This window comes from Microtus ochrogaster, chromosome 1 (assembly GCF_000317375.1).
Source record: "Microtus ochrogaster isolate Prairie Vole_2 chromosome 1, MicOch1.0, whole genome shotgun sequence".
NCBI lineage: Eukaryota > Metazoa > Chordata > Mammalia > Rodentia > Cricetidae > Microtus > Microtus ochrogaster.
Window position 1 is genome coordinate 21,451,500 of NC_022009.1, and position 25,908 is coordinate 21,477,407.

At 40.5% G+C, this 25,908-nt stretch overlaps 2 protein-coding genes and 1 pseudogene across 3 annotated transcripts in view; 2 read left to right on the forward strand and 1 right to left on the reverse strand.

Annotated features, from left to right (window-relative positions):
* The window catches only part of Rbm25 (RNA binding motif protein 25), a 42,104-nt gene extending 31,910 nt beyond the window's left edge, over positions 1-10,194 (forward strand). Inside the window, exons 15-19 of the mRNA XM_013349009.2 lie at positions 925-1,249; positions 1,621-1,895; positions 4,477-4,575; positions 5,857-5,904; positions 8,593-10,194. Coding sequence (XP_013204463.1) covers positions 925-1,249; positions 1,621-1,895; positions 4,477-4,575; positions 5,857-5,904; positions 8,593-8,685 — 840 coding nt within the window. The 3' untranslated portion in view covers positions 8,686-10,194. The remainder of the gene's footprint in view (positions 1-924; positions 1,250-1,620; positions 1,896-4,476; positions 4,576-5,856; positions 5,905-8,592) is intronic.
* A 2,834-nt stretch (positions 10,195-13,028) lies between these two features.
* On the reverse strand, positions 13,029-13,430 carry LOC101987449 (annotated as a pseudogene).
* Positions 13,431-15,504: 2,074 nt separating this feature from the next.
* Positions 15,505-25,908, forward strand: part of Psen1 (presenilin 1) — a 52,528-nt gene continuing 42,124 nt past the window's right edge. Inside the window, exons 1-3 of one of the 2 annotated variants that reach the window (XM_005343311.2) lie at positions 15,505-15,623; positions 24,688-24,759; positions 24,853-24,992. In XM_005343311.2, coding sequence (XP_005343368.1) covers positions 24,906-24,992 — 87 coding nt within the window. In that variant the 5' untranslated portion in view covers positions 15,505-15,623; positions 24,688-24,759; positions 24,853-24,905. Of the gene's footprint in view, positions 15,624-15,821; positions 15,957-24,687; positions 24,760-24,852; positions 24,993-25,908 lie in introns of those variants that run through there. The other variant, XM_013346699.2, reaches the window with a different exon arrangement.

Consider the following 25,908-nt stretch of genomic DNA (forward strand, 5'->3'; position numbering starts at 1 on the left):
TTTGGTAATAAAACTATAGTTTGAAGTATTTTCTTACTAAAATAGGTTTTCAATTCATAATATATCATTTTAAAAAAGGTTTAGTTATTTTTATTTTATGTTAGTTGGTTTGCCTATATGTAAATATGTCACATTCCTATCTAGTATACCCTCAAAGGTTAGATTCTCTGAAATTGGAGTGATGGTCGGGAGCCACCATGTGGGTTCTGAGAACTGAGCCTGGGTCCTCTTAAGGAACAGCAGATGCTTTTCATCACTGAGCTGTTTCTCTATCCCAGTAGTCTATTTTTAAGCAGAACAGACTGTTAGCAGATGTACTATGCTCAACTTTTGCATCCAAGAACTATTAGTTTTGAAAATACTTTTAGTTCTTCTATTAAGTAACAATAGGATGTTTCTGTATTTTTACATGTTACGTACATCAAAAAAAAAAAAAACATGTCCTTCCTTGTTCCCTTTTTGTTGTTTACTGAGTTGAATACTCTGCAACTGGAGTTATAGATAGTTGTAGCCAGACACCCAATGCTTTTAACCGCTGAGCTCTCTCTCTCCCCCTAGTACTCAGTTCTTACTTAATATTAAGGTTTATCCCACTGGTCAAGTAAAAAAATTATTATTTTTTGTTTTTTTAAAGATTTATTTGTTTATTGTCTATACAATGTTTCTCCTGCATGTATACCTCCATGCCAGAAGAGGGTACCAGATCTCCTTATAGATGGTTTTGAGCCACTATGTGGTTGCTGGGAATTGAACTTGGAACCTCTGGAAGAGCAGTTAGTGCTCTTAACCTCTGAGCCGTCTCTCCAGCATCTCGAGTAAATCTTTTATCAGCTCTTTTATGTAAGATGTGTAAAGCAAATGGAAGAGTTATATAGTAGTAGTCTTTTTTTTAAGGTTAATCAGGTAGTATTTTTTTGGCTGCAGATGGAACAAGAGGCTGAGAGGCGTAGACAGCCTCAAATAAAGCAAGAACCAGAATCAGAGGAGGAAGAAGAAGAAAAGCAAGAAAAAGAAGAAAAACGAGAGGAGCCTATGGAAGAGGAAGAAGAACCAGAGCAAAAGCCTTGTCTTAAACCCACTCTGAGACCCATCAGCTCTGCTCCATCTGTGTCCTCTGCCAGTGGCAATGCAACACCCAACACTCCTGGGGATGAGTCTCCTTGTGGTATTATAATTCCTCATGAAAACTCACCAGATCAACAGCAGCCTGAGGAGCATAGGCCAAAAATAGGACTAAGTCTTAAACTGGGTATGTTTGATTTGCCTTCCTTTTTTGTCCTTTCCTCCAGTGTCCCCACAACCTTCACTGTAAGGTCAAATATATGGCTCCTTGGTAGATAGATAGCAAAGTATTCAACAATGCCTTTCTAGCTCACGATTGTTTTCATAGTTCTACTAGTGCTCCTATATCTCCAGCTGCCTCAAGCTCTGAGAAGAAGTGAAAAGTTAAATTTTCTAGCACTTGTGAGTAGAGAGTTTTTTTTGTTGTTGTTGTTTTTAACAGTTGGGATCTTTCTCTGAGAACTGTGGAAGTATATTTGCATTTTATGAGGGATGGTGGGTTGTCAAATTTAGCATTTGAAAATGTTGTTTTCACTAAGCTAGGGTTTTTAACTATAGGTGCTTCCAATAGTCCTGGCCAGCCTAATTCTGTGAAGAGAAAGAAACTGCCTGTAGATAGTGTCTTTAACAAATTCGAGGATGAAGACAGTGATGATGTGCCCCGAAAAAGGAAACTTGTCCCCTTGGATTATGGTGAAGATGATAAAAATGCGACTAAAGGCACTGTAAACACTGAAGAAAAGCGCAAGCACATTAAAAGTCTCATTGAGAAAATTCCCACAGCCAAACCTGAGCTCTTTGCTTATCCTCTGGATTGGTCTATTGTGGATTCCGTGAGTAGCACATTATATGTTGCTGTATTTGGGCTAGTTTTCAATGTAACTGACATATATACACTCTTATTAACAAATAAGGTAGAATAATCTCTTTGGCATGGCGAATCTTGTCACTAAATAGATAATTGGCAGATGTTTTTCTATCTCCTTATAAAATCATTTCATTGCTGGATGATGGGAAGTGCATGCCTTTGATCTCAATATGGTCTATAAAGCAAGTTACAGGTCAGCCAAGGCTATGCAGAAAACCTTGTTTCCAAAAACTTTAAAAAAAATATTATAATAAAATCATCACATAGCTAGCTACATTAAGATGGCCACTCAGGTCAAGCAGTGGTGGCCGAGTCTTTAATCCCAACACTTGGGAGACAGAGGCAGGCCTCTTGAGTTCAAGGCTAGCCTGGTCTACAGAGCAGGTTTCAGGACATCCAGGGCTGCATAGAGAGACCAAAAAATTTTGTAAATGGAAGTTATCCTGAAACTATTGAGCTTTGCCTGGGGTTTTATACTTTCAATGTCAGTTACATTTTTTTTATGTACTTATACATCACACATAGAATAATAAAAAACACCATGTAATTGAAATTTTAAAAATCAGCTTTATTTCTCTTCTCTTTGACAATTTGTATTCTTTTTTCTGCTATTTATCCTTCAGTACCTAATACTGCCTTTTTCTCTGCCATAGCCTTATCCTCCATCCCTCTCACCACCCTCCTATCCCCTGGCCCAAATACTACCTTTTAAAGCCTTCTTTTTAAATGTTAATAGGGTTCACAACACACAGTAAGCTAAGTGACTCATAGGGGATTTTTTTCTTTCTGAGTTTGGGTGACAACACTTAATATTTTATGCTTAAGTTTATCTATTTTCCCGCAAATTTAATGATTTTTTCTTTGTCTTCTTTATTGATTTTAATTGAGCTCTATATATTTTTCTCCACCCCGTTCCTCCTTCTTCTCCCTTTCCCCCATGTTCCCAATTTACTCAGGAGATCTTTTATATTTTTTCTGTCCTAGGTGGATCCAAGTATGTCTCTCTCTCTTAGGGTCTTGGTTGTCTAGGTTCTCTGGGGTTCTGGAATGTAGGCTGGTTATTCTTTATGTCTAAAAGCCACTTATCAGTAAGTAAGTACATATATATCTCTGGATCTGGGTTACCTCACTCAGTATGTTTTGTTTTTTTAAATTCCATTTGTCTGAAAATTTCAAGGTGTCATTTTTTTTAACTGCTGAGTAGTACTCCATTTTGTAAATCTACCACATTTTTCTTATCCATTCTTCAGTTGAGGGGCGTCTAAGTTGTTTCCCAGTTCTGGCTATTATTAAGTAATGTTGCTATGAACATAGTTGAGAAAATGTCCTACTGGTGTGATTGAGCATCCTTAGGGTATATGCCCAAAAGTGGTATTGCTGGGTTTTGAGGTTGACAGATTTCTAATTTTCTGCGAAATTGCCATACTGATTTCCAAAGCAGCTGGATAAGTTTGCATTCCCACCAGCAATGGGGTATGTTCCTCTTTACTCCACATCCTCACCAGGATACGTTGTCGTCATTGGTTTTCATCTTGGCCATTCTGGCAGTTGTAAGATGGAATCTCAGAGTTGTTTTGATTTTGATTTGCATTTCTCTGGTGGCTAAGGATGTTAAACATTTCCTTAAATTTCTTTCGGCTGTTTTGAGATTTGTTTGTTGAGAGTTCTCTTTAGGGCTGTATCCCCCACCCCCCCTTTTTTTTATTGGATTATTTGTTCTTTTGATGTCTAGTTTCTTGAGTTTTTTGTATATTTTAAAGTTTGAAGCCAGGGATGGTGATGCCTCCAGAAGTTGTTTTTTGTACATGATTGTTTTGGCTACCCTGGTTTTTTGTTTTTCCATATGAAGTTGAGTATTGTTCTTTTGAGGTCTGTAAAGAATTTCGCTGGGATTTTGATGGGTATTCCATTGAATCTATAGATTGCTTTTGGTTAGATTGCCATTTTTACTATGTTAATCCCACATCCCAAGAACATGGGCGAGCTTTCCATTTTCCGATGTCTTCTTGGATTTCTTTCTTCAAAGATTTAAAGTTCTTGTCATACAGGTCTTTCACCTGTTTAGTTAGAGTTACCCTAATATATTTTAATATTTTTGTACTTGTGTACTATACAACTTAAGTGTTTACATACACAGTAACAAGTGACTCATAAGGGAATTTTTTTTTCTGAATTTGAATGAGAACACTTAATGTTTTATGCCCAAGATTATCCATTTTCCTGCAGATTTCATGGTTTTGTTTTTCTTTATACAGATTTTTTTTAACGTGTGCCAGACATTCATTATCCATTAATCTACTGGTTCACTTTAGTAAACAGCAGGAAGTTCAGATAGCTCTGGGACAGAGTTCTCTGGCTATAACCTAGGCATAGACTACTGGGTTGTGTACTAATTACATTTATTTATTTATTTAATTTTTTATTTTTGAGGCAGTGCCTCACTGTGAACTCAGGTCTTCTAGCCTTTGTCTCTTGTGTCCCGGATTTAAGATCTGTGCCCCTACAGTTGACTTATTTTAGTTCTTCAATCTTGCTTTCTTTTGCAGATGCTGATGGAGCGAAGAATACGGCCATGGATCAATAAGAAAATCATAGAATACATAGGCGAAGAAGAAGCTACATTGGTTGATTTTGTTTGTTCTAAGGTTGGTTTTTTTTCTTTCTCCACCTTCAACATTTATTTTAGACACTTCCTTTAAAAAAAATCCTACCAAGTACACGATAATTCAGTTTTAATTAAATGACCTGTTATTTAAAAACCCATCATTCCACAGTTTTTTTTCTGAGTCAGGGAGGACAGAATTGGTGTCTGTTCTCAATTATATTTTCTCTTTTCTACTGCAAATGCCATGCCACGGTGGTTTTGTCATTTGAGTTTGAATTTTGCAGAGGTAGCCAATAGTTTCCTCAATTTCTTTGGCAGTCACGGTTTTTGAATAGTCCTGTCATTAATGGTGTTTAGGTAGTGACTGATTAGAGTTCTTGACACAGTGTATTCTATGGAACTTTGTCTTTTAACTATGTAGCAATATACAAGTATACAAGTCTCAAATGGCATCCTTACTATATTTATGCATGAAGAAATTGAACCTTATGGAAAGGTGATGTCTTGGACATTTTTATATAATATGTAGCATTTTTCAATTCTATAGGCTTTTTGTTGTTTTGTTTTGTAGAGTAGACAGTTTCTTATAGCCCAGGCTGAGTTTTTCCTTGCCTTCATTTCCTTGGTGCTAGAATTAATGGCATGTACCAGTACACTCAGCCTTCATCCAGCAAGATGTGTTTTGTTGTGTGTCCTCAAAGTAGAGTGTCATTTAATAAGATGGTTATTATAGTGGGAGCATCATTTTCTTGTAATAGTATAAATGTGTTAACCTTCCACTATCCTCTGCTTAAAAATATTACAGGATCAAGACTTACATAGCCAAGTGTGGCAGATTTCTGTAATCCTAGCACTTAGGAGGCTAAGGCAAAGGATCGCAAGTTTGAGGGCACCCTAGGTTCCATAGCATGAGAGGGGGGAAAGGCATTTTGTAAGTAATGATTAAACTGTTTTAGTGGTTAGGATTCCGGGTTAAAAAGCTTAGCCAGATGATTGTGGCACACACCTTTATCCCTAACACTTAGGAAGCAGAGGCAGAGTGATCTCTGAATATACAGAGCAATTTCCAGGACAGTCATCACATAAACCCTTTCTCTTCTAAAAAAATAGAAAATAAAAAGCTTTTAGTGCCAGACATGGTAGGGCTTGTCTCTAATCCAAGCATTAGGGAGACCTAACCTAATCTCTGTAAGTTCCACGCCTTCCATAAGTAAACATTGAGACCATGCCTCAAACTAGAGCAACTCTCTCAGGCACAAAAACCTTTCCCTACCATTTAGAGGTTTTGTACAGCTTTGTAACAGTTATTTGTTTCTTTTAGGTTATGGCCCATAGTTCACCTCAGAGCATTTTAGATGATGTTGCCATGGTAAGTTAGAAAAACATTGTTACCTATGTGAACAAACTGCTTTATAAATTTCTTGCATTTTCTTGCTAAAAAATCAAATTCCTAGTTGTATTTGCATTTGTATTATGGTCAGTATTTTCTTTTATTGAACATTGTAATTTTATAAGTAGAGGGAGGAAAGAGGTTTACAATTTAAATGAGAAAAGTACTGCCTGAAATATGAGGGAGGGCCTGTTTAACCCTAACCCTAGCAAATTTGATTTGAACTGGTAGTTTGAGTGAATTTAGAGATGGTAGGCTAATTGTGGAAGATTTCTTAGAACTAAGCAACTGGGAAAAGGTTTCTGTCAAAGAATAAGATGATAAGAAAGTAGAGCTGGGCTGAAATTGCATTCCTTTAATCCCAGATTATTAGTCCAAATGATGGCATGTGCCTATCATATACCTTGGGAATTCCTAACAGCATTGAGACATGCATTAGAGAACAGCAAGGGAGTTAGGTTTCAGCACAATGGCATGTGTTCATACCCCAAACAAACGAACAAGCAAGTAATTTAAAAATTGTTTTTTTAGCTAGGCTGTGGTGGTGCACGTCTTTAATCCCAGCAGAGACAGCCAGATCTCTGTGAGTTCAAGGCCAGCCTGGTCTACAGATCAAGTTCCAGGACAACTAGGGGTCTTTGACACATAGAGAAACCCTGTCTCGGGGGGAATTTGCATTAAAGAAAAAGCTTTTAAGGTGTGTAGGCACTTGTAGATAAGATAGTACAAGTGTGCTCCTGCAGGGGCACCCACTTTGTAAACCAGGCATGCACACAGGTAAAAGAAAGTGTGAAAAGTAATGTCCTCATGTATCTAAATGAATAGCTCAGAAAAAGTGCTTACTGCTTACCCTAAGTCTAATTAAAATGTTGAGTGTAGCAATGTGCTTTCCTGATCCCAGCATGGAGGGATCCCTCCATGGAGGAGGTGGAGACAGACAGTTTTAGCTTGTCCAACCACCTCCTTTAATTGGTAAGTCCAAGGTTCTAGTGAGAGATCCTGTCTGGGAAAACAAGGTGGACACAGGTTGATTTCTGCCGTCCATAAACTTGCACTTCTCCACACCAAAATGCCAGAATATAAATTAGAGAAATGAATAATTGAAAAGAACACTTAATGCTCTATCATGAGATCCAGATTTCTAGTTTCAGCAACCGTGCTGTAAGTCAGGCACACCACCTGTACACTTGTCACTCCAGCAGACACAGAATCTCTAAATGCTTCTAAGATGTTTAAGACAGATTTTTAGCTCAAGTAGTACTTTATTCCTGATAAATATATTTGGTGTTTTTATTTTTATATTACAAACTTTGATTATATATTTTGTGATTTGTGTTCCAAGATCATTTCTCAAGCTATGGTGAAATAATGACCCACAAATTTGTTTAAAAGAAGTTTAAAGAAACTTGATTTGAGAATTTACTGATCCATGTAGCAAGGACTCACTGCAGCTGTTTTAGTTCTATAGTAGTACTACTGGTATGATGCAGCAAAATTTCTTAGATTTTTACAGCTCAGTGAAGTGAGACTTAGTGAGCTTCATATGATTCTGCCAAGTACACATCCAATAGCTGGTAAAGATTTGAACCTAGTTTTAATAGGGATTGGACTCTCAGAATTCTTAGAGGCAGTTTAGGGAAGAAACCAGGCAATAAGAAGTTACTTTCCACTCAAGCAGTGATATCCTGGAATTTCATCATAGATAATGTCTTTAAGGACGTTAGGTCTTTCATTGCTTTTAACAGCAGGCCTGAGGGCCAGAGCCTTATGTTTTTAGGTTAAAGGCAGTAGTAGTGTTGGGAACATTATGTAGTAATTAAATCCTAGGTAGATAGTAAAATAACCTAGATTATTTAACAGAAAAAGATAGTGTTCGTGAATCCTGTGGCATCGGTGTTCTCTTAATTCTGTTTACTGCATTCTAGAGACTAGTAAATTCTCATGCAGTGCTTAATTTGGTGTCACATAATAACCTTTTATTACATGTTAAGTACGATGATGAGTCTGACTTGGGATAAATAATATTATACTATTAAGATAGATGTATATTTAACTCGTTCATAAATTACTTTTTATGGTAAGGTTTTGCTTTACTTGTGTGGTTTGGCCAGTCATATATAAATGTAATGTCTATAAAATTAACATCAAAATAAAAGACAAAATATTATTGGAGGCAAAAATGGTGACATCTGTAATTCCAGCACTCAAAAAGGGGAATGGTTATCCTTGTTTTCATTTAGGTTTAGGGCTCGCCTGAGTTGTGTGTCTCAAAATCAAACCAGTAAACAAAAGTACAATGGAATAATTATTAGCAAGTCATGGGATTTAGCTAAATTACTAACGTTTTTTTTGGGGGGGGGTAACTTAAATATTCTATTTAAAATCTCTTTCATCCTGGATAATTTTTCTTTTTGGTTTATTTGAGACAGGGTTTCTCTGTAACTTTTTGGAGCCTGTCCTGGAACTCACACTGTCGACCAGGCTGGCCTCGAACTCTCTGAGATTGCCTCTGCCTCCTAAGTGCTAGAATTAAAGGCATGCTCCAACACTGTCTGGCTGGATAATTTTTCTTTAGGTCATTATGTTGATTGTGCTGTGGGTAAGAGTTTTGCATGTTACTGTTGACTTGACATGCCACTAATTATCTTTGCATCTTTTGTCTTCTAGGTACTAGACGAAGAAGCAGAAGTTTTTATAGTCAAAATGTGGAGATTATTGATATATGAAACAGAAGCCAAGAAAATTGGTCTTGTGAAGTAAAACTTTTTGCATTCAGAGTTACATTTCAGATTTCTTCTTTCACACCCTTCAAAGAACTTTGAATTTTCTGTCTTCAAAGACATTTGTGAGATCTGTAATTTTTTAATGTAGAAAATGTGAATTCTTTTGTCCTCTAATTTGTTGATACCATGTGTACGCGCTTGGTTGTAAAGTCCTGAATCCCTGGTTCTCTTTTTACTCACCAGGTACAAATTGCTGGTGTGTTTTATAAGCTGCAGCTACTGTACACAGCCTATCTCATGTAATCTTGTTCTGCTGATTCGTCCCTTGTAAATATTGAAATGACTTCCCAATTCTTTTGCAGGATTCCACCTAATATTAAAACTGTACTGTATAGGCACCAACATGAATAATTTGAATACTAGTCATACTCATTACCATGTCACCCCACTCCCTTGATCAGAAATGGCAAGACCTTGTAAAGGCATGGAGTTTAAAATTAGAGTGCAAACCTAGCAGACAGCCATTCTTAATGTATCTCTGTATTAATGTGTTTATGTCAGTGTATGCATAAAAGTCTTTTTAAATTTTCTTTGGGTTCCCTTAAACATTTCATAGTTCATCAATAGACTCATAAAGGAAAAGTGATAATTGTGCCAACCCAAGTAACTAGTATAATTACGGTGTGAGTTTTCCAGAGTGTGATATTCTGCAGCGATCAACAGTCTGCTAAACCAGATTTGTTTCTCTGTGAATAGGACGGTATATCATAGTCTTATTTCTTCTCCAATTTGAAGGCTCAAGATTGAAGCAGATTCTAAAGTTCTGGAGCAGTTTATTCAATACATTTTCAACTTGTCTTCGTTTAATTTGGATGTATTCCTTTTAATAAAATAAAATAAGTTCCAAAGGGAGGGGAAGAGCCCATCTTCTTTAATACAAATGACCAGCAGGCACCTCCTGGGAGAGCTTACTACGCTCACCATGAAAGAGAGGGCCTGGCTTCTGTCCCTAGCACCAGTAAATAAGCAAATAAGGTAAGTTTACAAAAGAGATTTTGACAAAACACAATAGTAATTCACCATGGTATTTAACTGTTTATGTCTTTCTTCCAAAGCAACATCATTAATGGCAGTTTCCTACCTATAAATTTTTATTGTCATCAAACTTTTAATATATTGATGACATGTTTAGGGAAATCCTTAGAATTTAATAGTAATTCAGAAGAACACCAGGGAACAAAATTTATTTGAAAAGTACCAAGTTCCAAACAGTTATTAACAAATAAGGTGCAGCTGTTGCCATGTTTGTTTATTAAAAGGTAAAGATTAAATTGTTAGGATAATGGAACTGTGAGTTTGAGTTACTAAGTTTTTATTTTAATTATTTTTTCTTTTAAACATCTTGAGGACATCCAAAACACTGTTCTTAATGTTGAACCTTGACATGGCTTCATTTTGTAAATATTTCAGTTATTAAAAATGTATATATTTGATCTTGGAAATGCTTCCTTTGAGTCTTATAAATAAATGACATTATGTTATAATTGTGTAGTGCATGTACTAGAAAACCCAAAACTAAATTTTTGAACGAGCTTTTATGGTATCAGAAGATCAAAGAGACCTGTTTACCTTATTTTGGATGAGGCTGTCATCCATGGATGTCTCCACATAGTGTTGTTTTCTAAAGGAAAGTTGCAGAAAAATGACCTGTTAGAAATTTATTTATTAGCCATTTTTCAGATTTATCCCGCCACTAGCCCAATACCCTCTTTAAGTCATTTATTTTGTTTCTTTGTCTTCTAAACACATTGAACATTTGCTTTGACCTCATGCTAGGTCTTTTTTTTTTTTTTTTTTTTTTTTTAGCTAATATTACCATGAAGTTTTATTCAAGTAGATTGACTTTACCTTGCTAGTGTCTAAGATTCCTGCACAAACTAGAGATGTTTACTGGAAGCTTTTAGGAGTATATACCTTATACTGCGTAGCATTTCCCTGTAAAATCATAGAACTTTTCAGGAGAGCTGGAATGGTCATGTGGGTGGCAGAAAAGGTGGTTAAATTAAGCTTATACTTTAAACCAAGTTTTGCCATTAAAGCTTCTTAGTTTTTATGAAAGATCTGTACATTCATTTTAGGTTTTATATTGGTTGGTATTGCTCATTTAAGTTATAAAACACATGAAGTCTTTTTTTAAAATATTTATTTATTATGTATACAATATTCCGTCTGTATATGCCTACAGGCCAGAAGAGGGTACTAGATATCATTACAAATGGTTGTGAGCCACTATGTGGTTGCTGGGGGATTGAACTCGGGACCTCTGGAATAACAGGCAATGCACTTAACCACTGAGCCATCTCCAGCCCAACACATGAATTCTTAAAACTAAAATGCTTTTCCCTCATTTGACCACAGAATAAAATTTAAGTATATTTTAAAAAAGAGTAGTTAAATGTTTGATACAAATTTTTCTCACATTTGAGTGGGCCTCTTTATTACTTACTTGTCTTGTTAAAATGCCTATGTGCTTTAGTAAGGTGTATAATACCTTTAAAAGATTCCCCCCCCCCCCCCCCCCAAGAAGGAGTTTCTCTGAATAACAGCCCTCGCTGTTCTGGAACTGTCTCTGTAGACCAAACTGGTCTCAAACTGCAGAGATCTGTCTGTCTCTTCTTCCTGAGTGCTGGGATTAAAGGTGTGTTTCACCACTACGGGCAATAACTAACATTTATAATTACCAGGTGATATTAGTACCAACCTATCCATATGAATTACATTAAGTTGAATAAGATTTTTCAGATGCCTGCACATCATTTCATCTTGACAGACTATACAGTAACAACATTTTTTTGTTGTTCAAAATAGATTTTAAAGAAAATAGCTGTTTTATTTTATTGAGACTAGACAGTTTTCCAATCAAATTCAGGCTGTCTTTGAATTTCCCAGGCTTCCATTGCAATCCAAAGGGCTAGGCTACAAGTGTGCAACTCTGGTGATGTTTGAGAACAGTAGTTAGCTATATATACTATGTTCTGTTTGTGAACATCAAAAGAACAGTAGTTAGATATATACAATATGTTCTACTTGTGAACATCAGAATGGGCAGTGTCTCCACCAGACCCTGGGGATTTCTATTAAAAGTTTGATATTTGAGCTTTAGGATTTTTTCCCTATAAACTGTAATAGCAAATGTTGGTGTTTTCTTCACAGTAAAGTTTCAGAAAAATCAGTTTTGCCTGGCGGTGGTGGAGTACATCTTTTTAATCCTAGCAGATCTCTTGAGTTCAAGGTCAGCCTTGTCTACAACAGCTAGTTCAATAGCTACAATGAAACCCTGTCCTGAAAAACCAAAATGAATAAATAAAATAAAGATAAGAAAAATAAGTCTTGAGCCAAAACAAGTATTGTGTGTGTGTCTCTACCATGAAGAAAATAAATTAGCAAATATATATAAATAGGCCTCCAATGTTTGTGAGACTTGTTTTCACCAAACTTTTGGTATCTATCTGTGATTTCAGAATGGCTATGGATTTTTCTGGTTGTAGTTCAGTTTTTTATTTACCACATACAATTTTAATATCTTTATATTTCAGAATGTGCCTTTTATTTTTTTCAATTTTTTTGTGCTTTTATTTTTGAGACAGGGTCTCACTTTGGCTAGCCTGGAGCTCACTGTGTAGATGTCTGGCCCTACTTGTTTTTAATTTGACTTTTGAGACAGTGTTTCTCTGGGTTGCAGTGGAACACTTTTTCTCTGTAGACCAGACTAGCCTTGAACCCTGGTGCTGGGATTGAAGGCACGCACCACTGCCTAGCTCCCTCTTTAAGTCTATTCGGTTGGTTGGTTGGTTTTCGATCATGGATTTCTCTGTATAGTCTGACTGATAAGGCCTGCCCTAGCGATCTGCTTGCCTCTGCTTCTGCCTTCCAAATGCTGGGATTAAAGTCATGCACCACTGCCTAAGTGTGTCTTGAAGCAACCAAATTAGGAATAGTTGTAAATATCCATAGAAAAAAATAATTATAAAAACGAGTGAAAAAATGCTACATACTTAGTAGTTGGATCGACAACCTTTATATTCTCATACAGAATGGGAGTTAAATTGTGTAGTAGCCAAACTTTGTAAAGCAGAGTTTATGTTGATCATGGTGACCTTAAACTCACAGATCCTTTTGCCTCTGCTGGGATTAAAGGCCTACCTCACCACACACACAAACCCACTCCATTTTAAGTGTGTAATTTTTGTTTTCCGAGACAAGATTTCTCTGTGTAATAGCTGTCTTCAAACTCTAGACCAGGCTGACCTTCAACTTCTCTGCTTCCTGAGTGCTGGGATTAAACAGGCCCCACCACTACCTGATTTTTTTGCGCCACAGCAACGTTTATTGAGAACGGGGAGGGGATCAGCCCTTCTTGGCCGCCGCCTTCGTCATGGTGGCCAGCACGTTGCTCAGCTCCTCCTGCTTCCTCTTGGCGCGTACGTGCGTGCCCACCAGCTTCTTGATGAACTTGAGCGGGCGCTTGTCCTTGGACACCTTGAGCAGCTCCCTGGCGCGCTGCTCGTAGGGTGCGAAGCCACACACCTCCCGGATCATGTCCCACACGAACTTGGTGTGCTTTGTGAGGCGCCCGCGCCGCCGGCTGTGCCTCGGCTGGCTTACGTTCTTCGTCACCTTGTGGCCCTTGTTGAGGCCCACGGCCATGGGGTAGTGCAGGGCCATGGCTGCTCCTCTCCGATGGCGGCCGCGACAGGAAGGATGGCGCTGCGCGGAACCCTGGGATATCTGCCAAGTGTGTACTTTTTTTAATTGGGATTGATTTTATTGAAGTCCTTTCTTCCACAACCCCTTCTCCCCTCTGTCTCTCCCTGTCGTTATCTAGATTTGGTCTAGGCCCATTTGTGTAATCCATGTTGTCCTCAATTTACCAAGAAGCCAAGTCAAACAATATTACATTCCTGTTTGATAACAAAAGGAAAACTGGAGCCAACAGCTGAGGGTTTCGTTTCCGCCTTTAGTGTTCTAGTGTTGATAGATCCGCATTCAGTTACAGAGATTGAAGTAATTAGTGAGAAAACATACTAAACTTTTTTTTTTTTTTGGTTTTTTTTTTTTGGTTTTTTTTCGAGACAGGGTTTCTCTGTGGCTTTGGAGCCTGTCCTGGAACTAGCTCTTGTAGACCAGGCTGGTCTCGAACTCACAGAGAACATACTAAACTTTCAGATGAGTTTATTTCTAGGCAAGAATCTAAAGTATGGGCAAACTTTTGATTGAAAGGCAATTCAATATTTCTATAGGAACTATGGTAGTGTTAATGTATGTGAGTAAAAGCAAATGATCATATGCAACTGTTAATTGTGTACCTTGGACTCATTGGTAATATTCCTGGCCTTCTCATTGACAAGGCCCTGATTAAGAGGCACTTTCAGGTTCAGGCTTCTCTCTTCACTAGGTAGTCACTATTGGATTGTCTCACCGCATTTTGTTGTTTATACCACTGTCCTGTTGCCACATTCTGAATACCGGGGAAAAGAAATGCCCTATTGCAGAGACTCTGAGCACTTTTTTTTTTTTTTTTTGGTTTTTTGAGCCGGTTTCTCTGTGGCTTTGGAACTGTGACCAGGCTGGTCTCAAACTCACAGAGATCCGCCTGCCTCTGCCTCCCGAGTGCTCGGATTAAAGGCATGCGCCACCACCGCCCGGCTTCCACTATTTTCTGTATTCCTCCCATATAAATGTACTTTATTGGGGGAAAGACTAAGGGTAAGAAATTTATGGTATGAAGTGTGTATGGTATGTCTCCTCCCAGCTGCCATTCTGCTGGTGTGAAAGATAAGTATGAAAATTTTACGCATGAAAATGTTACATGAAATCTGTATTGAAGCAGGGTTGGGAGAAAATAGAGATGGTTGCTCTGGTATTAGAACGAGGCATCTGGGAAATAAAATAATTAGACCCTGTGTAGCCCAGTTTGCCCTGTGATTTGTTAAGAAGCCAGTTTGACCTCAGCTTACTGACCTGCCCTCAACTCCTGAGTTGGATGACAGACATAACTTAACAATTGTCTTTACAATTACATAAAACCTTTCGGATGCAAAATCAAAGCAGGAAAAATTTTCTGCTCTCCAGATGCTTGCATCTTGGAAGACCTTTTCAGAGTTGGAGCCTAGAATGTTAGGGTAGTTTCTCAGATTCTTTTTACCCACCAATCGCTTTAGTTTATTGAGAGCACGAACAATTATACCCATTTTGAGCAACTGTACAAATAAATAATGTGGAGAAATGGAAAGTGTTCGGTTTTAAATGTTATCACAAAACGGAGGATGATGTGCAAACGCGTACGGTATATACAGAATAGGTTTTTTTTTTGTGTGTGTGTGGGGGGGTTTCTAGACTGGGAATCTCTGTAGTTTTTAGTGCCTGTCCTGGAACTAGCTTTTGTATCAGTTTGGCCTGGAACTCACGGAGATCCGCCTGCCTCTGCCTCCCTAGTGCTGGGATTAAAGGCCCGGGCTACCACTGCCAGGCCCAGAATAGGTTTTCAAGGCTGTATTTGTGTACAGGGTGTGTTTGATACCGGCAAGGAAGACACGAATCTCAGAATCCAACCAAAAAACAAGGGGAAAATGCCTTCGCTTTTAGCATGGGAGAACACTGGATCAGTCTTAAGCCCTACAGCTGCCTCAGATCGCCCAGCATCTTACTTAGACCCACAGCATCCTAGCTCCAAATGAGCCAAGACAGCTGCAGGCCCAGCCCTCACAGTCTGCGCGCGCCACCGGAAGTCCCTTTCACTGTTGGTGCTTGTAGCCAACGTCGTGGGGGCCGGAAATGACGAGACTGACAAGGCCTTTAGGGCGGGGCCTAGGACGACCTGCTCTGCGGGCCGAGAGTTCTCATCGGAAACAAAACAGCAGTAGCAGAGACCGAAACCTCCGGTGCGAGCCGGCCGCCTGGGCGCGGAGAGAGAAGGTGAGTTTCCGGGTTGTGCCGGACGGACGGTGTCTGCCAGCTGCGATCGCTCGTTCTTTCTGAGGGCCGGGGCCTTAGCCTCCGCGGGCCGCGCAGCGGGCGTCCTCGAGGATGAGGGGCGGGGTCCAGCCGGGCGGAGACCGAGGAGCCCCGCACGGGAAACGAGGTCGGCCAGTTTGTTGGGGCCCGGCCAGGCCCTCCGAGCGTTGGTCCGGAAGTGCTGGCTTTCCCGGGCGTCCCGGAGCAGGTGGCTGCCGTCGGGGATGGCCGGCTGTACGGGAGTGGAGCAGGAGATAGAGGAAGCGCCCTAGGCTGGGTCGGCTTGAGCAACTGGTGAGACTCCCCGTCTCGTGTCTCCAGTGTGTCCTAGTCCAGAAGTGAGTGGCACCCAGGGCTAACTTCTCTGTGTCTCCATTGCCAGGCAGAGAGTCGTATCGCCGGCGCTTGTTCCTTCATCAGAGCTGTTAAGGTGCATGTGCATGCCCGACTCTTGTAGGCGTCTTTAGTGCTTCCTTTTCTTCCTTTTAACGTTTTCTGATGTGACACTGCGGTGGACAGAGATCTGTCTGGTAGTGAGACTGGAGTGCATAAGAGAATTTAGGTGACTTTTATGTAATTAGGAGAGATGAGAGTTACAGTAACGGGAATGTATACGGGAGAAACGTTAGCAGGACAAGCGATCGGCTGAGCCAAAGTATGAGATTGAGTTCAAGAATGAGAGAGAAATGAGGAAGTTAGGAAGTGGTTTGAAAATACCACTTTTGAAGTGTCAGCGGGTGAAGATGGCCTGAGGTTAGAACTGTAGGCATGGGTCACTTAGGTTGATTTGCTGCTTGATGTTTGAGTAGCTAACTGGGTGACAGGAACTCACAAGGAGCCAGGTGGAAGGAGGGTAAGGAGGCAGCTGAGGATGAGTGTAGAGCCACAATAGTGCAGTGTCACAGAAGCCAGAAGGCAGGGAGGCTTGAGGTTGAGAAAGCTTTGTCAGCGACTTGGAATGAAAGGGTGTTGTAGAAGTATCTGAAAATCGGAGTCGCATTGTGCCGTTGAAAGAGGAAGGTGAACCATAGATAGTAGTTTCAAGTGTGCCAACAGACATGTTTGTGAAGGTTACAGGAAACAGGTGAAATTCGTTTTAATGATTTGATAACTAGTATAGCTAGCGGTTTTATTTTAGCATGTAATCATTGTAAAGATGAACTCGTCTACTCTGCTAGATCTTAATTGAAAATAAAAAAAAAATATCTGATTTCTAAAGTATCCCGGGCACATGTCACAATGTTTTGTTGTGTAAAAGAAACCGAATTCCTCTTTGATGCTGGAAGAATTCTTGTTTGGTTTTCATAATACCTTGCCCAGTTCCTGGTTTAAGTTGAGTAAAAGCAGAAGAATTTAGGCAATGATAAATATCAGAAGCTTACAAGCTAATTAGATGTAAATAATCATCTTTAATGAAAAATTAGTTGTATTCTATCCATTTCCACAGAAGGTTGAGACAGTGACTCACATAACTTCATTACAGAGTTAATAAAATTTAAAAGAATAGAAAATAAAAATATTAAAATAACATTGGGGAAAGAGTCTTTCTCATTGCCAGGTATGGTGGCATGCGTTTGGAGTCCCAGTTAGTTGGAAGGCTGAGCAAGAAAATGAAGGCCAGCAGGGCGATGGTGGCGCACGCCTTTAATCCCAGCACTCGGGAGGCAGAGGCAGGCGGATCTCTGTGAGTTCGAGACCAGCCTGGTCTACAAGAGCGAGTTCCAGGACAGGCTCCAAAGCCACAGAGAAACCCTGTCTCGAAAAACCAAAAAAAAAAAAAAAAATGAAGGCCAGCCTTGATGAGAGAGAGACAGTGAGTGAATGAGGTGAGATTAGTCCTATGTGATCTGAACCTATTAGAGTCTGTAGTCTATTTCTAGGCTGAGTAGGTAGATAGGACATATAGTACAGTGTGTTTGAGAAAACTGTGTAGACTCTCATTGTGTGTGTGGGGTGTATGTGTGCACGTGTACTTTACATGCAAAGCTACAGAGTCTTTGTCTATATATGTGGGTGCGTGCATCCATGCTTGCAAATGCAGAGGCCAGAGAAGGACATTGGATGTTTTTCTCTATTAGCACCTTATTTATTAAAAAAAAGTTATATTTTATTATGTTTTTGTATGCAGGGTTGGAGGATGGTGGTGATGGTGGTGACATGGTGTATGTGCAGAAGTTTGAAATGAGTTCTCCTTCCATCTTTAAGTTGGTACTGGTACAAGTCTCTAGGCTTGTGGGGCAAGTACCTTTACTTCCTGAGCCATCTCCATAGCCCCTTATTTTTTTTAACTTAATTGTTTTGTTTTGTTTTTTTGAACAGGGGTCATTCTATATAGCTCTGGGTGTCCTGGAACTCACTATCTAGACCAGGCTGGCCTCAAGCTCACAAGTTCTAGATCTGCTGGAACTAAAGGAATGCTTCCCCACTTCCAGCTTTAGTTTTTGAAAACTTAATTATGTGTGTGTATCCATAATGGGGATCCTAGTGCTGTGATACAAAGGAATCATTCTTGTTTACATTATGTGGGTTCTGAGCATGGAATTAAGGTTTTCAGATATATCCAGCAAGTGCTCATCAGCCCTGTACCTTATTTTGTAAGCCAGGGTTCCTTTACTGCACCTGAAGGTATTTCAGCTAGAAGGCTGGCCATCAATCTCCTGGGATCCTCGTCTCTACCCCCAGTGCTGGGATTACAGGCATAATAGCTTTGCCTGGCTTTTCTGTGATACTAGAAATTTGAGCCCCAGTTCTCTTATTTTCACAGTAAGTGCTTTTACCCACTGAGCCATCTGCCCAGATTCTATATACTGTCTTATACACTTTGAGACTGTTGGTTTGTTTCACTGTAGACCTAGATTTGACTTCTGTGATTCCAAGGCTCTTGGAAGTACTATCAAGCATATATTTGTATCACATTGCCTTTACAAAATCCAGAAAATATCTATATTCTAATACGTTTAATCCTGAAGGTTTGACTAAGAAATCCTCAGCTGATTTTAGCTCGTCTTCATTGCATCTTCTGATGCAGCCAACATTACCACTTTTAAAATAAGCTGCAGCAAGACGTGTCCATAGCAGCCCTCCTTCAGAGCTAACAGCCTAGAGCACATAGATCTCCTCAAGGCTCTGCTTCAAGGTGGAAGTGTGGGGCAGCTTTTTTGATTTGAGCATCTTCTTATGGGGCCTAGATAGGGAGGGCAAGGAGTACCAATCCATGCTAGTGTCTCAAGGCAATGTCGAACGTATAAAAGGGCAGGGGCAACTGCACAAGCGTAGCTCACATATCTGCCAGTGTCAGTCAACTAAGATCATATTGACAAAGGCACATAGGATTTCACCTAAAAGCTTAGAAGGTAGATAATGAACTTCACCCATCATGAGGCCAAAGAGACATTGGTTCCAGGACCACTAGATTCCAAAATTTAAGGATGCTCCAGTTCAGTCCTTATATAAAACGGTATAGTATTTGGGGCGAGAATGTAGTCATGAACAGAGACCTACACTGGATCCCTAGCACTGAAGAAAAAAATCTAAACAAAAATACATTTGTTACTTATAATCTATACACATAAATCCTCTTGTATACTTTAAATCATTTCCCCATTAGAATATCTAATAACACATAATTGTTACACTGTGTTGGTTAAGAAAGAGCAAAGAAAACTACATGCCACATAGTTTCAGTCTTTAGTTGGTTGAATCCGAGAATCCTGAACCAGAAGACATGAAGGCTAACCATTCTTCTCTTGGGGATACTGGGGGAAGAGAGAATATTTACTGAATAATAATTTTATCTATCACAGATGGTTCACAGAGGTGGAGTGGGATGGGAAGAGGGAAAAACACACACTCAATAAGATGCATCACCACCCTTGCTCTTTTTAGTTCTGTCACTTTCAGATCTCTTGGAGGGCGGGGGAAATGATTTGCTCTCTGTACCTTAAAAATTATGAGTCTGTCTTGGCTATTCCTAAATTAAGGGATTTTTTATTACAGTTATAGAATACAGTTTAGAGTTTGGTTACATTTATTATTGAATGTGAGCCTTCAGAAACTCAAGTAGAACCAGGTTTGATAGTAAACACTTGTAATCCTAGCACATGGGAGTTGGAGGCAGGAGGACCTCAAGGTCAAGCATTTTGAGCAAGACCCTGTTTAAATAAATATGTAAATGACAGGGTATGCCTTAATCCCAGCACCCAGGAGTTTGAGGTCAGCCTGATCCACATAGCTGAGTACAAGCCAGGCGGCAGGCTACGTAGTGAAACCCTGTCCCAGACAACCAACCAAGGGGAGAGCCCAGGTGTGGCTCAGTGGTGGACACTTATTTGCTTCCCACCAGCCAAAATAAACAAATCAAAACTGGAGTCAGCGTTTGGGCTGCCTATCAAGGAGCAGCTGTCAGAATGACAAGTAGAAGATAGAGTGGGGAAAGTGTGTGTAGGGGGGCGGGGGGGAACAGCCAAAGTGCCCGTTTGTGCAGCCTGTTGGTCAGTTGTGAGACTCTGGCCCCAACTTTTGTGAGAAAGCTTTAATTTTTTTTAACAGCCAGCCTTGGGCTCACCGGATGTCCATCAGTCTCAAAAAGGAGGTAGATATGTGGTAATAACAACAAAAAGATTGCTCTTGATAATTCTTGTCCCCTTGGGGTCAGATATCACTTTATGAGGTTAAAAAGGCCACCTTATCTTGAATATGCCATCAAATATTCATCATAAAGTCTTTAAAATCTGTAGCTCAGAACCCACTCACGTTCTGCTCCTTGTGCATTTTCTTATAGCCTACTTGGGTCTCTCTTTAGAGTATATACATTGCTAAATAAGCTTTTGCTTAGATTATGTATATGTGTGTAGACATAAGACCCTCACGTTAGGCCATGGCAAGTTGTATGCGGATACCGCACCTTTGTTTCCCGGCCACCCAGACCTAAATAATCACACAGAAACTATATTAATTACAACACTCTTTGGCTTATGGCTCAGGTGTATTTTTTGCTAGCTCTTACATCTTAACCCATTTCTATTAATCTTTGTATCACTACGAGGCTGTTCCAGCATTTTTCTCCTTGGGCAGCTATATGGCATTTCCCTGACTCCTGAACTTCTGATTCTCCTGCCTGCATTCTTCTAAGTATTGGAATTAGAACTGTTCAAACCCATATCTGGCTTATGTGTATGGAGACTGAACCCAGGAATTGGTTTGTGCTAGGCAAGTACTCTAGGAACACACTACCTCTCTAGCCCTGTGGCTGCTTCCTTGAGTGGGATTTTCTCTTAGGAACCTATCCTGAAACTTGAAGCATTGCTCCTGAGATGTGTTTGAAGTTTTAGTTTAGAGAGGTTTCTAGTTGGATAGAAACTTCATTTTTTTTCTTTATATGTGGTATGTAGATGTTTGCATATTTTGTTGTATGCCCGAGACTGATTTCTGAACCTTTTCTAGATCACTTTCCACCTTATTCTCTGAGGCATAGAGAGCTCACTGGTATAGCTAGTTTGGCTAGGGAGCTTGCTTTGGGAATGTCCAGTCTTTGCCTCCTGTGTGCTGGGATTAGAGCTGAGCTGCCAGAGTCACCCACCCAGTACTGAAGTGGGTCTTGGCATCACACAGCAAGCACTCTCACCCTGAACCATCTCCCTAGACCCTCCATAGACATTTCTGCGGAGCATGTCTGAGCTCCGAGTTTATTTATAGTTCTGGGACTCTTCTCCCCTTTGTATATCTGCCTTGTTTTCCCTAGTACTAGGGATGGGCCCCAGCGTCTGCACATACTAGGAAGCAGATCTGCGTCCCACTTGTTAGTGTCTTTGTCTGATAGAAATTGTAGTTGCTCGTCAGAACAATGATCGCTTTTTCCTTTGTCTGACTGCCTGAGTTGTGCTAGGAACAAGCCCAAAGCAGAGGGTAAAGTATTTGCTAGATCAGAATTGATGTGAAGGTCTAGTAAAGAAAATATACTGTGGACAGAACTATGGGGGGACGGTCCATGAACGGGAACGGGATCCTTTTATAGTAGTCAAAAGACTGATAACCTGGCCTTACCTCCTGAGCCATTCGTATGGGATCCACTTTGAGTACTTCTGTACTCAAAATTTACTCGAAAATGTACTAAAATAAAAAGTCCTTGCAGGCTGGCCATGTCAGGTAAGGCACTCTGATAATTAGGTCAACAGCACAGGCTCCATAGGTAGGATCTGATTGGTAGTGAGGGGTTTTGCTCTTTTACTTTTGGCCCTTTGATTTCGGCACTTTGATCCCACAGTGTCTAATAGAAAGGAAGTAGATGGCAGTGAAGAGCTTCAGTGTGTCTGTTCTCAACAGTGTCCAGAGTGGAAAGCACCAAGATCTACATCCTTTCTCCTCCCTTGCAATGCAGGTCCCTTCCCTGCTACTGGCTTTTAGTGCTCACATCTCTCAGCTGAGAAGGTTATCAGATTTGCAAGTACCTTCTGCCATGCTGCCTGAATCGTGGGGTCATTGACCTTGTCCATCACTCTCTTCAGCTGTTCTGGATCAAAATCAACTCGGTTTCGGCCTACCCCTTTCTTTGTAGCAGCAGTGTGCGTCTATTCCCCTGCCGTGGCATGGCCTGCTTCTGCTTTTGGGCTCCTTCTGAAGACAGTTCTATCAGGGATGCTCTTCTTATGCCCTGTGATCTTCAGAGCTTCGGGGGAGGCCTGTGATTTCTCTAGGTGACTAGAAGAGCCCTGGGCTCTGGATTGGTGGTGTTACTCATTTGATCCTTAACCCTGCACAGGCAGATCCCTTTGCTGTAGACTGAGGTGCTTGTTGTGTGGGACATGTAAATGCAGAGTCGTGGGCCCAATTTTTGTCTTTTGTTTTTGTTTTTGTGTTTTTGGGAAGGGCAGGCAAGGAAGGTTTTTTGAAAGGGAGAGGAAGAGTTCCCTGGGATAGGAGTGGAGGGGGAGGATTAAAGAGAGAACTGTCCCTTCATGAGAATTTTTATTATTTTCAGAAATTTTTGTAGATTTATGTGTATAAGTGTTTTGCCTGTGTATAAATATGTGCATATCTGTGTGCCTGGTGCCTGTGGAGGTCAAAAAAAGACATCAGCTATCCGGAAACAGGAGTGATGAATGGTTTTGAGCCACTGTATGGGAGCAGGGAAAGAAACCTTGGTCCTCTGCAAGAGCAGCAGCATGTGCCCCTTAACCAACGCGCCAACTCTGTGCCCTCAGGGAACTTTTCTACCCCATTTATTTATTTTTATTTTATGTGCATTGGTGTTTTACCTGCATGTATGTCTGTGTGAGGGCGTCAGGCCCCTGGAACTAGAATTACAGACAGTTGTGAGCCGCCATGTGGGTGCTGGGAATTGAACTTGGGTCCTCTGGAAGAACAGCCAGGGCTTTTAACCACTGAGCCGTCTCTCCAGCCCCCCATGGGGACTTTTAAAGAATCAAATGGAATATTATTATGAAAAGAACTTTGAAAATAGCATTGGGAATATGCGGAAGTAGTGGCTGTGTTATTATTGATGGTTCTTACAAGATATGTCTGCGAGAGCTCCAGTATGGCTTCTTCTAATGGTTAAACAGACTGTATAAGTATTAAACAAGTAAAAAGGGCAGTCCTTTTTAATTTATTTATTAAAAATAAATGCTAGGACTGTCTGTGGAAAATACTTTAAATATCTCAGGTTTCACTTTATACTAAAAGCAGTTGCTGATGTTAGGGATCTTGTTTACTTGTGAGCAGTAGTATTGCTAGTGGTAAAAATGAGTTTCACAAGCCTTGAGGTGGTGGTGCATGCCTTTAATCCCATCACTCTGGGGCAGAGGCTGGCGGAGGGCAGCCTGGTCTGCAGATCGAATTTCAAGACAGCCAGAGCTATATAGTGAGACCTCATCTCAAAAAACCAAAAAGAAAAATGAGTTTAATATAACCTAGTCTGAATTGCTGTAAAGCCTTAGGCAAGGACAGTGTACTATATGTGGGTTTGGATGCCTTTGTTTACCAGATGAGATCTTCGTTGAGATAGTTGACTTCTTCGTGGTACATCCCCCCCCCTTTTTTTTTAGAGACAGGGTCTCATTATACAGGCTAGGCTGGCATCAAACTCTGAGAGATTTGCTTCCTGAGTGCTGGAATTAAAGTATTGTGTTACCACACCCAGCTATTTGATTTGATAGTAAATGAGTGGATAAAGTGAATAACTAATTAGATGTTTTTACTTTCTGTTTAAATTTTGCATGGAAGTAAGGAGACAGATAAACATAAAAGAGATCCTGCAGTGACTAGAAATTTGCCATGAGAAGGCTGGGGTGTGGGTTGGTAGAAGGCTTGTCTAACATGAGTGAGACCTTGAGTTCCATTCCCAGGAGCCCCCCTCTCTTAGAAAAGCTATTTGTTGGGGATAGAGAAACGGGTCAGTGGTTAAAGGGTGTATTCTGCCCTTGGAGAGGACCCAGGTTTGTTTCCCAGCTCTTAACCCAGGGCCTCGAAGCACTGTGCCACTGAAGTCAGCGCCCATCCCCTCTTCTGCTTGTATAAATGGCTGCCATGTCTGTTGAAATGAGAAGGATTGTGAAGTGAGAGAGCTAGGCATCTATGGTATGAAGATGGAAGAATTAGTTTAGAGTTGTCAGTACAGAAAAGGAAATTTGAACCCGTGGTGATGCACACCTTTAATCCCAGCACCCAAGAAGCCTCAGAGGTAGGCAGATCTCTGAGTTCAAGGCCAGCCTGGTCTACAGACCATGATCCAGGACAGCCAGTCAGTGTTAAACAGAGAAACCCTGCCCCCCACCCCCAAAAGGCAAAACCAACAATAAGAAAAAAAGAAATTCGAGACCATCTCTTAAAATCATGTGACTTCTTGGTTTGAAGTTAAAAAGTATCTCAGGGCTTGAGGTCTCGTTGCCATACCTCTCCCTAACACAGTAAATCTGTCAGCCAAAAGTCACACATAGCAAGTTAATACATTTCTTCTGACTTGCAAATGTTTGAGTGGATTTGACTAATTATGAGTAACGTGGTAAAATCCTATTTCATACTAATCCAGGAGTCAACACGTGACAGAAGCCCTTCAAGGTCCTTAAGCAGCTCAGCCTGGAAGAGAACACATGAGAGAAAGGTTTGTTTTTACAGAATATAATTCATGAGAGTGTTTACAAACAAGTGAGTAATCTTAACAGCTTGAAGTTCTGCCTTGTTTTTCCCTTTTCAGAATCCCAAGAGGCTCTGTTTTCCTTGAAAGGGTATTTCTCTACAGTCGCTCCAATGACAGACATACCTGCACCCTTGTCCTACTTCCAGAATGCACAGATGTCTGAGGACAGCCACTCCAACAGCACCGTCCGTAGCCAGGTACAGTGTGGGCTTCTGAAGCTTCCCACCACCCTCATCACGAGCCTCTGGAAGGTGCTGAGCCTGGGCAGCTTTGTTCTACTTTGGACATTTTTATTTACTGAATACTAGCTGGGGCTAAAGTATCATAGCCTTGGTGAATGGGGCCCCAAAACTACTTTTGTTTTACTTTCTTGTGCTGGGAACTTATCCTAGTGTACTGAGCTGCTCCCTCAGCCCATAAGGCTGTTACCACATGAGTGTTGATGCAAGTCCTACTGGCTTCATCACCCCAGCTGAGACTTTCTTCAGCCTCCTGAGGTATGAGGACCTCATGGTCCACATTATTTGTCATGATCTTATTCTTCTACAGGAAGAAGGGATACGTTTTATTAAGTTTTCTAGTTTCTGGGCCAGTTTCTGGAAGTGTTCAGTAAGTATTTAGTGACAGTGATTATACAAGGTAAAGCATCAAAGGTCTGAGTTCAGGATAGGACAGGGTACATGGTATATTACACACACTTTTCACAGACTACATGCACACACAGAAATCTGTCTGTTGTGACCCTGTTAGTAAGCCATTGCTGACCAAGTACAGACTCCATAGTAGGCCTGTGACGTGACCAGGGAGTGGTGGAGCTTCCTGAGATATAACTAGGGTGGAGGAAACCTTGACAAGGGCAGTCTAAGTTCTGTAAGGCTGGCTTTGGGGGATTGTGTATACTTGCTACTAAAATTTGTCATTAAAGGCAAGTCGCAAATGATTATGAGGGACCTGGAGAGGTGGCTTAGGGGTTCACAGCAATTCCTGCTCTTTCAGAGGATCCTGCATCTACATGAGTGGCTCACAACTGCCTGTTAACTCCGGCTCCAGAGGATCTGATGCCCTCTTCTGGTCTCTGAGAGTACCTGTGTGTGTGCGCATGCACGTCTATAC